A 15,369-nucleotide genomic window follows, 5' to 3' on the forward strand; every position below is an offset into this window, starting at 1 on the left:
ACCAAGCACCCGCTGCCCAACCGACCCATCCACCACAAGAGGAAACCAAGCAGGATCTAAGCTCTCCATGGCCAGAGCCACCCTGCATCCACCCAGCATCAGAGCAGGGTCCAGATGGTTGCACAGGTACCACCATACTACATATCATTTCCCCCCTTCTGCTTGCTGCCTAGGTAGAGGACACAGTACCTGTCAGCTGCTCTCCCTGCTCCCTCCTGCCTGTAAGGAAAGCAGAGACCCCTGACCTTCTCTGCTGCATCCCCCCAGCCCCTCCGCAGCTTAAGCGGCCCAGGTGCGCAAATGTTACCCAATGCCCTCGCCAAGCTTAAAGTAAATTCCACCAAACGGGGGAAATGCCAGCGGCAGTCAGACCCCAGGATGTGCAAATAGCAGCCAGGGACCTTCGGGAGAGGAACAGCCTGGGCCCAGGCGCTCCTACCGATAATCCTTATCAGGACGCCCCTCCAGAAGCTCCTGTAGCAGAGGAAGGATGTTAATTTGACTATTTGAGGGAGTGGGGAAAAAAAAGCTAAATTAAACGTTTGTTATTGCACTAAATGACCTTTTCAGCCGCTTGGGGACAGAATTGCACCGGGGCTTTGGAGCGAGCTACAGCGGGCGCTGCTCACTCACTGCTCCCATGCTCGATGCTTTGTGCCTCCGGATGCATTCAAGGGGTCCGTGCCGCCCTAGCCACCTCTGCCCACTCAGCAACAGAGCCGAGATACAGCCTCTTCAGAAAAATCTGCATGAAATAGGGAGGAAGAAGCAGTCTGCTAAGAGCTTGCTGAGCAAAGCGCTTCAGACGGCTTCATTTCACATCACCGAAAGCGTAAATCAGGGAATTGCTCCTCGGGTTTTTCTCCATTAGCAAAGTGTATTGCAACTCCCCACCACCGATACCGATCAACACTTCACATCTGCTGACCAGATCTAACAGCCAGAATTTTCCGGGGGAATAATACATTCGCCGAAAACACCATTCCTGCCACCTGCTCCCCCCAGACACGCAACTGCACCAGGAGCAGGGCCGCAGCAGGCTCCTCGCTCAGCAGGCACATGCACAGCACAACGCAGCAGCCAGAAGCTTCACAAATTCCTATCAGAAATAAATAGGTGACCCCTTGCAAAGCAAGGGTCATAAACCCTTCAGAACACTGCCTCCACCAGTGGAGCATGTCCCACTCACTGTCTGAGACTTTCCTACACAAGACCAAACGCCCTTCTGGAAAGCACAAGCTTCACACAAAACATAGCAGGTAGGCTGTGTCCTGTGCTATGGAGTCAGGATTGGTGGCTGCAACTCCATCCAACTCATTTGTTTTACCCTGTGAACTGTGCCTTTTGTCTAGAGATTTGCAATAATCTTATTATCATATTATTACAATAACAATTTTGTATATAAACATCCTCCTCCCAAACAAAAAAAGACTAAGTTAAAACACTTGCAACCTTTTAAAATTAGAGTTAAAAGCCAAAGCTTAAATCCAGAGACTGATGCATCCAGAGGCTCCAGGTATTGTATCATTCTTAATGTTTCACCAGAGAATCACTGCACAGGGAAAAAAAAGCATGTGTGTAAACAAGCAAACTTACACCCACCACCAGCTTGGGTTTTGAAACATTAATGTTGAAATTAGAAAGGCACATTTCGGAGACTTATGGGCAGATTCACTTTCATTTTGGCTCCAATCTTGTAAGTATCAAATATCAAAGGAAACAGTCACACTAAATTAGGAGAGAAAAATCTCTGTGCTGCAGAGACGTGTCCGACATCGGGACCGATGGAATTGGGAAAGGAGCAGCGACCAGCAACGAACACTTCACAACTGGAAGGGTATTTTTGCCGGTTAACCTGCCACTGCTAATTCTGCTAATCGACATCACTCTGGAGTTTGAAAATGTTATCCAACCAGGAGAGAAACTTGATTTTCCTCTTCTGATAACGAGGACAGGCAAGCCAGCCAGGCTGGGCCAAACATGGCGTTACAAAACGCTGCCTGTGAAACCGAAAATGGGACATGGAAATGATGAACTAGGTTTCTGAGCTTGCACTCAGGCGAGAAGCAAAAATCCAGCCACCAGCATTTAGACAGGCTGATCCCACTTGCAAAGGCAGCTCTGCTCGTTTTTCACTAAGGCTGAAGTAAAATGGCAAAGTTATCATTTTAGATTAGAGTGGCTCCTCACAGCACTGGCTATTCTGAGGGTTTTCAATTTATCAGTATATTTAATAAAAAAAAAAAAAAGAGAGGGTAGGAAACAGCCCATCAGCTTAGGACAAGCAAAAAGGCTATTTTGGGTAAGGCTTCTCCTATAAATAAATAGCTGGGCAGGGAGACGACAGTGACAACGTGCTGCTCACTCAAGGTGTCAGAGGGGATTTCTATTATCTGTGCTGGCGACCTCCCCAAAACACCAAGAAGCAGTGACAGCACATCGCTCCTCCACAGGCACGGCAGCCCAGCGAGGTGGCTTCCCCGGCAGCCATCCCCTCCATCGGGCTGCCGGTTCTCCTGCCTTTGCCACCAGGAAAAGGAGCCAGTAAAGGTGGCTTTCTGTTCTGGATTTAAAAAAAAAAAAAAAAAAAAAAGAAGATGTATACAGGGGTAGGGCTCAAAAACACAAGGTCAGGAGATTTAATTCTTCAGTGCCTTTTTTTAAAAAAAAAAAAAAAAAAAAATCGACACAGTTGCAAACCAATAATTCCAGCCCAACCCCAGCACCAGGAGAAAGCATCATCCGAGTCCCTCCCCAGCCCCACCGCCAGCCTGACAACACCACGCTTTAATGTATTCAGCCCACAGCCTCCTCAGGCCACGGCTTTCTGTAATTTATCCCTATACCGCCCGCCACCTTGTACTATTTAAGTCGCCGGGGGACGCAACACCTCCGAGGCAGTTTTCAGCAGAAGCTGCCAACTGCCCTGCCCACAAAACCATCATTTTTGGTTTCAAACGGGGTTCCCAGCAGATGCTCCCCAAGGGCGACATGGCAAGAGGAGGGATTTCATGGAAAACCCCCGATGTCCATGCCTCTGGAGCACGCTGGGGATGTGACAGTCTGCAAAGCAGCACCTACAGCCCTCCAGCACACCCAAAAAGCAGGAGTGCTCACGCAGCCCAGGCCTCTGGTGGAGGGCACAGCCTTGGCACCCGGTACCCGCTGGCAGCATTGGCGTGCCACGTATGACCCCAGGCTGGCAGTGCAGGGGTCAGGCACTGTACACAAACAGCTTCTCCCACCACGGGGAACACCTGCCAGTCCAAGCGGACCAGGATCATCTCTGGGTGGATGTTTGGGGAAAGCAAAGGACGCAGATTGGGGTTGGTTTATTAGATTATGGACAGCCCCATGCAAATAGGGCCATATTGATCCAGTCTGCAAACACCTGGCTGGGAATACAAGCAGCCCCTGAGTATACAGAAGCTGCTGGAGATTATTAACCAGATCCATTGCTGTAAATCACATTACCTCCTTGCAAACCCCAACCCAGCACCCCATCCCCCTGTGCTAGGCACAGTACGGCACACATTCTTGCAGCGCAAAGGAGCATCACTTCTCCCCACCCGGCACCCAAAAGCCCACAGATTCAGCCCAAAAGTGTGGAGCCCCGCAGGGGCATCCTGTTCCTGGGTCTGTGGAGCCAGGGCTGCGCAGCCCACCTCCCCCACAACAATTCCCAAAACAAAGCAAAGCACATGTTAACAGGAGGGTGAAACTCAGTGTCTAGGAAAACTGCCATGGAAATGCAAGGCAGGGATTAAAAAAAAAATACAAAAAAATATAATCACATTTTCAGATGCAAACTCACCCCCTGATACCACTCGGTACCTGGTATTTTGCACCAGCTGCAAACTACCCCTCTAGTGCACAGAGCAAATAGGACAGGCTCTCCTGCCTCCCAAAGCACCCCAACTCCAAGCGCAGGAAGGAAAAAAAAAATAGTAGTAAAATACTTCACAGCAGATTTCCAGGAGATCACAAAACCCTTTGCAGAGCTTCATTGGCAGAGAAGGCAGCAGCTCCCAGATTAAAGGGGGAACCGGGGAATGAGGTGCTGAACCAAAGGCAGAGGAGGAATCCCATATTCCCCCCTTCTTGCCAAAATCCCTAGCTCTGATTCAGCAGAAGCACCAACAGCAGCATAGCCTAGTGTATCTCACTGCAAGTGAAACCATTTACGTTTAAACCACCACCCTACTCCCCTAAAGAATTGCTGCATGCAGTAATTTCCTTGTGACGGGGGAAAAAAAAAAGCCATGATGAAATTGTCTCAGAGTTTCTCCGCGGTTTGTTTACAGCCACTGCCCTCAAACCCAGGGCCGGCACGCAGCGCGCAAGCCTGCTAACAGGAATAAATCTAGCATTTGAGATCGTTTAGAAAAGCTCTGCTCACAGACAGTCAGCGCTCCGAGGGGGAAATCCCTTTGCAGGTCTCAAATAAGGGAACTTGAACCATTTTTCCCCTGGAGAAATTTAGGCCTGAAAGATCTTCCGAGTTTCTCGTTTGGAACTACAAGGCCCGATAACAAGATCTCTTTCCCTGGACTCACCCACAACACTTTGCTGCCAAGACCACGCACAGGTGAGGGGAGATGGACTGGAGAGACACCCACGGCTGTGGGGAAGGCACCTAATGTTCACGTAAGAGGATGCTCTGGTTAGCTGCTATTTATGCATGCATCTGGTTAATATAGATATTTTTCCGGCACGTATTAATCAAACACGAAGATTCCTCCTCCTCTGCGCCTTGTCCAGTGCTGTCAGTAGGCAGCATCCAAAGAGCAGACTGCTGGCACGGCACCTTCCTGGCACCCTCCATCCCTGGATACACACAACCCATGGCCACCACTACCTAAAACCTGGGGGGGCAGGTGCAAGCAAAGCCTGGGAAACTTGGGAACATGGGATCAAAGGCAGTAGGACAAGCTCATCCATCCCCCAGGAGCAAACAGATGGGGCAGGGAGCAATGGGACCCAGCAAACCCTCCAAGAGCATCCTTCCAGTCTGCAATCACAGCAAAGTTTACTCGACATCAGGCACCCACAAAAAAGCCCTGAAACAAAACCAAACAGGTTTGCTCCTGTACTCCCCAAATTGTGGAGAGTCCCTCAGGAGCAGTAAGGCTGTGCCGGAGCTGGGCCTGGTTTCTCTGCTTTGCTGGCAGGGCTGAGGGGGAGGAGGTGGGAGGAAGAGCCCACTGACAGCCCCGTGCTTCCCACCTCCTCCCCCCTGGAGAATTGCAGGAGGCCAATTTTGATTAAACTAATTAAGCCTGCTCCGTTCAAAGAGCTCCAACCACATGCTACCATGGGAGAGGAAGAAAATATAAAATTTAAAAGGAAAAAGAGTAATTTCCCTGCAAGCACGCTCCTACAAAGCTATCCATCCCCAGCAGATCCCTGATGGACAACACCATGCTGGAAGAGAAAAGCCCAGAAAAAGGACTTGCTGCAGCAACACAGGTCCAACCCTGAAGACCCTGCTTCTTCCAGGCACCAGGACCTACTAGGACACGTCCCCCTTCCCATCAGGATTACTGGTTTCAATCCCCTCCCAGCCAGTCTGCAGCAGCGGCTGCTCCTCTTGCAGTAATGTCTCCCTCCACCAAGCCCGGGTCTCCCAGACAGTGCCTTCCCTCCCAAACCATCCCTATCTTCCAGCCCCTTGCACGCTCCCTTCCCTCCTTTCCCTTGAAGACATCAGGTTTCTGGAAACAATTTAGTTGTGAGCCACAAAACGGCTTCCTTGGGCAGTGCCAGCTGGCTGGAGGCCCTGCTCTCCCAAAATGTTTCCTGTCTCCCCAGGGCAGTCACACCAGGGACCCTGCAGACCCTGCCCCTACAGGGAGCCTGCTCAGCTGCAAGAGAGAAGCATCACTTTTGCATTCAAAGCCTTTGAACTGGAGGGGAAAAAAATAAAAGTAGTAAATATCAAAGAAAAGGCTTCCTCCCCTTCGGAGGGCAGGAGGGATAGCGGCTAGATGAGGGCTGGACCTGCTGAGAGCAGAGCAGGGACACGGATCCTCTGGGGCTGGAGCAAGAGCACTTTCATTATGAGCTTTTGCAGAAGCAGAATGAAGCCTTAGGTGCAAGAATTGCACTGGAATTCAAATCGGGGTGTTTAACTCTCCCCTGTTCCTTGGGAAACCTCGGTGGAAATGCAGGATAAGGAGGGCAGGGTTTGAAATCCTAGAGAAGTGCAGGCGAGGGGAAAGGAAAGCAAGCTGCCCCATCCTGCTCTGCGAAAAACTTCATCCGAGGGGCCTTGGGCTTGCCAGCCTACCCCAGGGCTTACAGCTCTGCCCCACACCCCAAAACCACCAGCACTACAGGCACCACAGCTGCCCCTCTTCTCCCTGTGCTGCTCTTGGTGGGGCTTTAGTCGGGAGGGAGGGGGGAAGAGAAGGGAGGGAGGAAGAAAGAAAGAAACCCCATATCGTAATTGCTATATTAAAGAGAAATAGCAGGCAAGAATAATAAGAGAGGTGTCAGAAGTGAAATACAGTAACAGACATTAAAAAAAAGACTACAGTTCTGCGATGGGGGTGTTAATTGAACACAGAGCTGGAGAGAACAAAGGGGTGTTAAGGAAGAAAAGAAGGGGAAAAAAATCCTACCTCCTCCAAAGATCTGATTTGAGTTAAGTTTGGTGAAGATAATGCACAGGGAAAGGTAGCTAAGAGGCGCCTTATATAGCTATTATGTTCTAAAATTAAAAAAAAAAAAAGAAAAAACAAACCCATTATTCAACAACAATTGCACGGCTAATCAGTGCTGTCTATAAATATTCCACTTCGTAAATCCCCCAGTCAGTGGTATGTACATTTTTCTTTTAAACCTGAATTCCTTCAACACAGAAGGGTGAGGGGGGTAAGAAAATGAAAATCAGAGGATTTCAAATACAAAGTCAGGGTCTTTTTAAGAACTAGAATTTGCCTGATGCCCTCACCTCCCCCAAAAGAGCAGAGAAAGTGAAACGATGGGAAAAGCTCTTAAGGAGGAGGAATCAGATTAAATGGTCATATATCCTGCGCTCAGCCTCTCCCCGACGGTCCCCGCCGAACGAGATGGGAGTTGGGAAAGGCTCACAGCTGAAATAGATGCTGCTGCATTTTGACAGCAGATATTTTCCAGTTTGCCATCCAAGGACCCCACGTCTGCGTACGCCTTGCCTGATTCTTCTGCTTAGCTATTCTGCTCATGCAGAGAACAGCTTAAGAAAAAAAAAAAAAACAACATACCGAGAGAGGAAAAAAAACAAGGGGGGGAAAAAAAGCCATAAAGACAGAGCCCCTACTCCTGCCTTCAAACTTTTTATAAATCAGCAATGCAATTTCCGATTTCAATCCCTATTGACAGAGAAATCAATTGTATTTAGGACAACAATGCCTCCCATTTCCATAATTATTATTCCAAAAAGCCAGCCAGCCATTTGAAGGCAGTCCTGCCCCTTCCCTCACAACAAAGCGACCAACAGCAAGTGAAAACACACCAAATGAACACCGACAACTTATACGTATATTTAAGCAGCAATTTTTTTCCCCCCTGTGTGCTCCCGCCTGGATCAAACCTCTCAACTTTTGTTACTTTTGAACAGACATCACCCCAAAAGCAGCAACCTCCAGGTTGCAGACAAAAGACAACCCACCAAGCTTTTTTTTTATTATCAAAAGTGTTTATAAATGCTTTAAAATAACTGAAGAGCCCAAGTGCAAAAGGGAACTCTTCGGCCAATACAGACGACCTCTTTTTCTCAGAACTTTATGGACACTTTGGGTTTGCTCAAGACAATGTTAACGCTATGAAATATTAGCCATAATGTTGCGAGAGACGGTGGTAAAGTCTCCGTAAGGCTCTGGAGTCACTTAAATCAGGCAGCGGGGTAACTGAACGCACATTTCTGCACATCATAACGCCGGGGGGAAGATGTATGCACGCACTTTCAAACACCCACCAGTGACCACAAACAATCACCAGGATTTCAAACGCGACACGTGCAAAAATCTGGGAAGCAAAATGGAAAGCGGGAAGAGAGAAGTTGGCTCAACTTTCACGCTGCTGCCCACAAGGAAGGAATAAGCAACCAGAAGCAGGCAGTACCCTCAGCCTCAGAAAAAAACAAGGCTAACTTCCTCCTAGTGTTGGGCCCACAAAGCAATAATTAAAAAAAATAAAAATAAAACAAAACCATCTGGCCGTTTGCTTCCTTACAAAGTGTGACTTTTGGGGATGCAGATGGGGGAGAGGGGAGGAGGTCTTTGAATTTGCAAAGTAAAATAATTCACCATAAACATATCTGAGGGTAGATAAACAACACTCCAAAAGCCGTCTGGATTCAACCTCTTCAGACACCTCTGTACAGCAGCCCCGTGGCCAAGTAACAGGCACAACAGCAACAAATAAAATTAAAAAAAAAAAAAATGTAAGACAGCCCCAGTTCAGACCTGAATATCCTTTATTTCCAGCTGCATGCTTCGCCCTATACTATCTCTCCCAATTTTGCTTAGCAGACAGGAATTATCCCACTCGGTCACTGTGGGTGTGTACAGCTCCCCATCCCTCCCCAGCATGCCAGGACCCCACGGCATCTCTAAGGTCACCTGGATTTTCCACCAGGTTTGGTCCTAGCAGATTCCCCATCCCCTAACTTTGCGACTGCACCGATAGCAAAGCTGAGCTGGGATTAATCCCTTACTCCACCAAAAGGTACCCCGGCACAGGCAGCGTATGCAGCATCAAATACACGTGGAGAAAAGGCAGACAAACATTTTCTTTGGCTCACACAAAATAAAAGAGAAAAAGGGAAGAGGGAAAGGAACTCGGTGTCTCCTTTTTTTGGGGTGGCACACAGGGAAATGCTATAAAACCCCTAAAATTTATTTCTAGGCAGACTCCCTCACGTTACATCATACAAACTCTACAGAGGCTCCCACGCTGAACCCACTGCCTGATACCCTGTAAGGACAGACTCCTCGGGAAGGTCAGACCCGGCCACGCAGCCGTGAGGACTCCAGAGAGCCGAATGCCATCGGTAGGTGCTTTGTCTGGGCTACACGCTGCACAAACAACATTTAACAAAGGGCCCCCTTAGTCATTTTATATATATTGCAAGAGTCAAGTAATTGTATTTTCAATCAACGGCTCACGCTAGGAGGTTTTATATATATTTAAGAAAGAAAAAAAAATAAGACCCAGATTCAGGTTTCTGAAAGCTGTTCCCCTTTTATGTGTAACTATCAATGTATATCAACTGGGTGTGCAATCATATTTATTGTCACTTTCATTCATGTCATGCCCTTGCTTATATGGTTTAGATATGAATTATTGACTGTTACAGTCTTTGTTGTAAAAGGGGAGGGGGGAAGAGAAGTCAAGTACTTTTCAGCGTGCTAAAACAAGGCAGCTAGATCGGCATGGAAAAGCCCGCCGATCAACTCTGGTCGGCTCAGAAAGCCAACAGCAGAGATGAACCCCACCCCCTCGCCGAATTTCCATCATTCCCCCCATTTTTTTAATTAAAAAAAAAAGAGATTCCAACAAATACATAAATAAGTGGTGCATGTTGCTAAATGTCCTTCCCTGAGCATCTGTTGTTTAAGATCACCCTTGATTGATGACTGCTATTTTTTAATTGTTGCTTTTAAAATTTAAATGCCCCCCTGGGATGTGTTATAAGTGTGTTAGTACATGGTAGGAGGTCTGGAAAGTGGGAAACAGCAGAACCAACGCTCTCATGCCATTAGCTTCTTTAGAAGCCCGAGAACACCCCATGCCATAAAACAACAGTACCCTAAAGTAACTAACAATCTAATATATTGCTTTCACTAAAGGCAACTGACAACTCTCTCTTACATGAGCCAGCCTGCATGATTGGCAGACAAGAGCGTTTTAACCCTTTCTTTTTAAAAAAAGTAAGAACCCTTTATGTTTACCTGAATAGTAATAGCAGCAAAACTGCACAATTTCATTTTGTTGGGTTTTCCCCCCCACACTCTGTACTCAGATTTTATTATTTTTTTTAAACAGTGCCATGTCTTAAAGAAGAAACCAGAGCAAGAGAAAAATTGCAAGGGTTTTGATTTTTTCTTCTCCCCAGAAAAAGCAACAAATAAAGAAGCTATACAATAGAAATTAAACCACAATATTTTCCCTTCCAGACACAAACCACATCATGCAAGACCACTGCCAGAAGCATTAAATACCGCCGAGTTTCTCCCCACCTGAATACTTGCTACATGGGGGGGGGGGGGCACAAACTTGGTGGAATAAAACCCTCAAAAAGCAAAAAGAAAAATAATACAGAATCAACAGCATTGATTTCCTACCTGTCTTTTCTTTGATTTCACACAAGACATTAAAAAGGGCTGGCTTCATCCTGTGGCAGTTTAAAGCGTGTTTCCTGGAGAGAAAAGAAAAAGAGGAGAGAGTGAGGTTAGGATGTCACCACGAGGAACAACTTTTCAAATTCACGCCGGCTGGCATGTGCGTGACAGAGGCAGGGGGCACACATTTGAGCCCCCTTGGACCCGCCGCCATCCCTGCTAGGACTTGAGCAGTGCTGCAAACAGCCACCTACCTAAACGCAGAAGAGATGAATTACGCCAATTTAGGAATGGCTTGAAGATCGCCTTTGCCACAGAGCGGCTCCCACCACCGGTGCGAGCCAGGCGATGCACCAAGCCGAAGCCAGCAGCTTTTGGGAGCCAAGCTCGGTTCAACTGTCTTAACTCAATACAGAGAGTGCACTGGGCTCTCTTTGTCCCCCACCTCCGATATTAAATCCAGCCATGTGCTTTATTAGGCTTGTCCTGCAAGGCAAAGGGGAAATAAACGCCCCCCCTTGCCCCAGCGCTGGAAACATCCTCTGCTTAGAGCTGTCAATTCAGGAATTTCAGTGCCCAACTTGGGAGTGCAGAGACACACGCGCACGTATGGACCGAGAAACCCATTCCTCTGCCTCCATGCTGCTTACATCCAGCTTATTTGCAGGTGTTAAAATTTAATTCTTTACAATTGGGACAGTAAACATTTAAAAACACAGCCGGCTGCTTCTGGGAAGGGGAGGGCATGCTATTCAACGCCTGTCTTTTCGGCTGCTGTTTTCCAGAGCTGACCGTTCTCCTGTGGGTTTTAAGGAAAGAGTTGGGGGGTGGGGGGTGTTTTTAATCATCTGGTTTTAAAACCCACCATGTGCCCACTGAGTAAAGAAACAGTATGATTTTATTTTTTCCTCTTAAGCCATTTAGCCAAGGGTTAGTTGTATAAAGGGCTGTTGCTATCAGGCACCGGTTACGGGATTTCTATTTACCAACTGAAATTACACACGAAAGACGATGTGAACATCTGGCAAACATTCACACTACTTACCCCACCACCCACAACATGTTAAAAAAGATTTATATATCTGATGAAGTCTCTCAAAGGTATATACCCTCGCAGAACCACAGCGTCCCCTTATCAGCACACCCAGATGGGTGCAGACATTTGGGTAGACACAAATCACGTACATATGCTGTAGAGGGGCCCTTTTACAAATAATAGTGGCACTTTGCATCTTCCCCAAACTTCATTTTTAAAAAGAAAAAAAAAAAAAAGAGAAAGAGGCAGCAAAACAACCGTCGAATTGTAGGATGGATGGAGGAAATGCAAAGCCAAACATCAGTGATAAATACAGCATGTTTGGCAGCTCAGCATTAAAAATAATAAAAAGTACTGTGAGGAAAAAGCTGAAATAGTCCAGCAAGACAAACCCATAAAGCCTTCTCCTAGCTCTATTCTGCTTTGGTTTTATTGAGTTGATTAACTACACTGAATTATCCAGGCAGGAACACACACAATTCCTGCAACTTTCCAAAGGAAAATCCCCTCACTGCCCCGGGTCTGCCCGAGAAGAAAGTGCATGATTTCCTCCTCCTCCTAACAGCTACTCTGCCCCCTGCAAGAACATAAGAAAATTAGTAAAATCAGCCCAGCAAGGAGCCTTTTCGGTAAGCGGGAGCTTTATACAAGCTGGGGAGACAGGGAGGATGTAAGCTTAGGTTTGGGGGGTACTTTTATCCTTCTGGAAGTTCTTACTAAGCGAGTTTTGGGGGCCGTGCTGTGCGTTAAGGAACAATGTATTCTAGCAATCTGCTCCAGCTCGGGGCATGAATGCCAGGGGGAAGGACACCACACCTAGCAGCTATGCAGCCCGAAAGAAATTTCAGGTGTACCCCGGGCAATTCGGGGCAACTTTTTTTTCTTTAATTCTTTCAACTGTGCCTTCAATTTGTGTATTTTTTTTCCTCCCCTAACTTTTCCTAGCGCCTTTGAAGATGCATATTAGGTTTGCACTCATTGAAGCCGAGGGCAATTCGGTTACCGGCTTTTACAGCCTTTTTTTTCTTTTTTAAATACCTCTGCAATTAAGAAGAAGAAAAAAAAAATGAAAGCTTCTATGTGCATTCTCCGAGCGCAAAAACACGGCCTTAAGAATAACACCACTACAGGGCCCTAAAAAAGAACATTATTAACGCCCTTAAAAAAAAAAAAATGGAGCAGTACTTTGTGCCTCTTTCGGAGGAGCCCAAAGCAGAGCCCCCCGCACGCCCAGCCTGCTCCAACAACCATCTCTCTCCGCAATTAACCCCCACCCCAAAAAGGCTGGGAAAAGCCAGGCCGCCTCCCCGGCCGAGCCCGAGTTTGGGTCCCCCGGTGGGGAAGGGGCCGAGTGGAGGCGGGATTGGGGAGGGGGGGGGAAACGCTGCGACCCCCAGAAACCGCCACGAAGTTGCTAGGGGAAAAAAAAAAAAAAAAAAAAAAAGGAAAAAAAATAACCGGTCCCCCTTTTATTTCCCCCCCCCCCCCCCCGAATTTCTTCGCAGCAGGAGCCCCGTCCCCGCGCGATCGCGCTGCGCCCCGCAGCCGGACAACAAAGGCCGGGCCGGGGCGCGGAGGAAAGTTCCCCGGCACCTGCCCCCCCCCCCCCCCCCCCCCCCCCCCCCCCGCCGCCGCTCTCACCTGGCCTGCGCTTCGTCCAAACTCTGGTCCGTGATGGTCATGATCTGCTGTAAGATGTCTCCGATGTCCTGCTTCCTGCCTGCCTCCCCCTCCGCCCCGCCTGGTCCATCCTGCATGTGCTGGGACAGGCCCGGGTGCCCCGGCATCCCCACCCGCTGTGCGTGTGCATCAGCCGCGGCTGGTCATCCATCGCCGGCCCCCGGCCCCGCTCCGCCGCCGCCGCCTCCTGCCCTGGCTGCCGGGAGCGGCGCGGCTGGGCTGGCCGCCTGGCTCCTCGCTTTCTTTTCTTGCTCGCTTTCTTCTTCTTCTTTCCTCCCCCCCCTTCTCCTCCTCCTCCTCCTCCTCCTCCCCAGCCTCTTCCTCTTCGCTTTTTATTTATCCTTCACGCTGGCGCCCGGCTCCGCGGCGGGGAGGAAGAGGAGGAGGAGAAGGGAAAAAAAAAAACGGGGAAAAAAAAAAAAAAGCGAGAGAGAGAGAAAAGAAAGGGGAAAAAAATCCCTTTGGCTGCTGGAGGAGGAGGAGGAGGGAGGGAGGGAGGAGGGAGGGAGGGAGGGAGGGAAGGAGGAGGGAGGGAGGGAGGGGGGGGGTTCCGGGGAAGGGAGGGGAAACGGCGGCGACTCCAAAAGCAGGGCAGCTCAGCCCCGCGCCCGGGGAGGCGGCGGGCGGGCCGGCGGGGGCAGGGGCCGGCGGGGCAGGGGCTGCGCCCGAGGAGGCGGCGGCGGCAACAGCAGCAACGGCCGCAGCGGGGCGGAGCGGGGCGGCCGCCCGCGATGGCAGCGCCGGAGCTGCCGGGGCCGGAGCACGGCGGAGCCCCCCGCGCTCCGGGGGAGGGCTCGAAACTTTCCCCCCCTCCCCACACGCACACCCCCCTCTCCCCCGCAGCCGGGTTCGGGGCTGGCTGGCGGCCCGCACCGCTCCGCGGCCGGCAGCGGGCCCCCCCCCGCCTCCGCCGGGCCTGCGCGCACCGCTCCCGGCCCTCGCCGCCTGCTTTTGTTCGGCTCCGGACTCCTCAAACTGGCACGGAGGAGCCCGGGGGGCGGGGGGAGGAAGGGGCAGCGGCGCCTCCCCGCCCCCCCGGCCCCATTGGCGGCGGCGGCGGGAAGGCCGGCCCCCGCGGGCCGCCCCGCCTCCTCCGCGGCCGCCCGTCAATCTCCGGGTTCAGAGGTGGGCCGGGGGCCGCGCCCCGCCCGCGCCTTAAAGCGGCCTCGGCCGCCGGCGGCGGGGGAAGGGGCGGCGCGGTGCGGCGGGCCTGCCTAGGCTTGGCCCCTCGGCGGCCGCGGGGCGACGCTCTGCGGGTCCCCCCTCGGCCCCCGGCCCGCCCCTCAGCGCTCTGCCCCTCAGCGCTCTGCCCCTCAGCGCTCTGCCCCTCAGCGCTCTGCCCCTCAGCGCTCTGCCCCTCAGCTTTCCCGCCGTCCCTCAGGCTGCCCCCAGCCCCCTCAGCGAGCCTCCCCTCAGCCCTGCTGTACCCCAGCTCCCCTCAGGCAGCCTCCGGGCCTCCCCGCTGCCTCTGGCTCCCCACGCTGTCCCCACGTCATCTCCACACCCCGGGTGGGAGCGGGGTCCCCCCTCCGCTGTAGCCCCCGGAGAGATCCTGCCGTCTCACCCCAGCCACTGGCATCTCCTCGCGGTGCTGCTTCTCTCGCTCTTCCCTGACCCAGGCGGTGCCACAAGCGGGGCCTGTCCGAGCACATCCCGCAGGCCGGCGGTGCCACATCCCACACCTGATGGTCCCACGCCCGCCAGGGGAAGCTGGCAGAGGTCCCACGGCCACCGAAACTGCCATTCAGACTTACCTGTCATGGACTCCTGAGGGGAAGGACTTCCCCAGCCTCCTTCTGCGGTCCCCAGGATCTGAGACTGTCCTGTGGCCAAAAAGACCTCTGCAGGCATCGGCTGGTGAGCAGCGATGGCCCTGGGACCAGGCTTGCCTGCAAATTTGTATTTAAAAAAGAACAAATAAACCAAAGTTACAGTGGTACAAGAATTTCTTGCGTGGGAGATGATTTCATCAGAATGTCCCTTTCTCAGTTCTGGGGGTTGCCAGCCCCAGGCCCCTCGTAATGCAAGGGATGACAGGCCCGGCCACACTCCCTGACCTCAGCACAGGTTGGGGAAAGAGCCATCAGGTTGATCGCAAAGAGAAAAAAAATACAAGGCAATTGTTTTGCTTCCACTCTTCCTTTTTAATGAAACACTTTCCAGTGTTTTAAGCAAAACATGACTTTTCATTTTGAAATTTCCTTTCGAACCATTAAAATGTTTTAAAGTGGTTGAAGGCGAAGTGAGATGTTTTGATTTTTGTCACTATGAAATATTTCACTCAACACGTTCTTCGAGTTTCTTGATTTGCAAAAATTTTTTGAG

At 50.6% G+C, this 15,369-nt stretch overlaps 1 protein-coding gene across 1 annotated transcript in view; it reads right to left on the bottom strand.

Annotated features, from left to right (window-relative positions):
* Positions 1-13,610, bottom strand: part of PBX1 (PBX homeobox 1) — a 136,963-nt gene extending 123,353 nt beyond the window's left edge. Inside the window, 3 exon segments of the mRNA XM_074832906.1 lie at positions 10,332-10,405; positions 13,006-13,156; positions 13,159-13,610. Of these exon segments, the coding sequence (XP_074689007.1) occupies positions 10,332-10,405; positions 13,006-13,156; positions 13,159-13,195 (262 nt within the window). The 5' untranslated portion in view covers positions 13,196-13,610.
* Positions 13,611-15,369: the final 1,759 nt, after the last annotated feature.

Source organism: Strix aluco, chromosome 8 (genome assembly GCF_031877795.1).
Source record: "Strix aluco isolate bStrAlu1 chromosome 8, bStrAlu1.hap1, whole genome shotgun sequence".
NCBI lineage: Eukaryota > Metazoa > Chordata > Aves > Strigiformes > Strigidae > Strix > Strix aluco.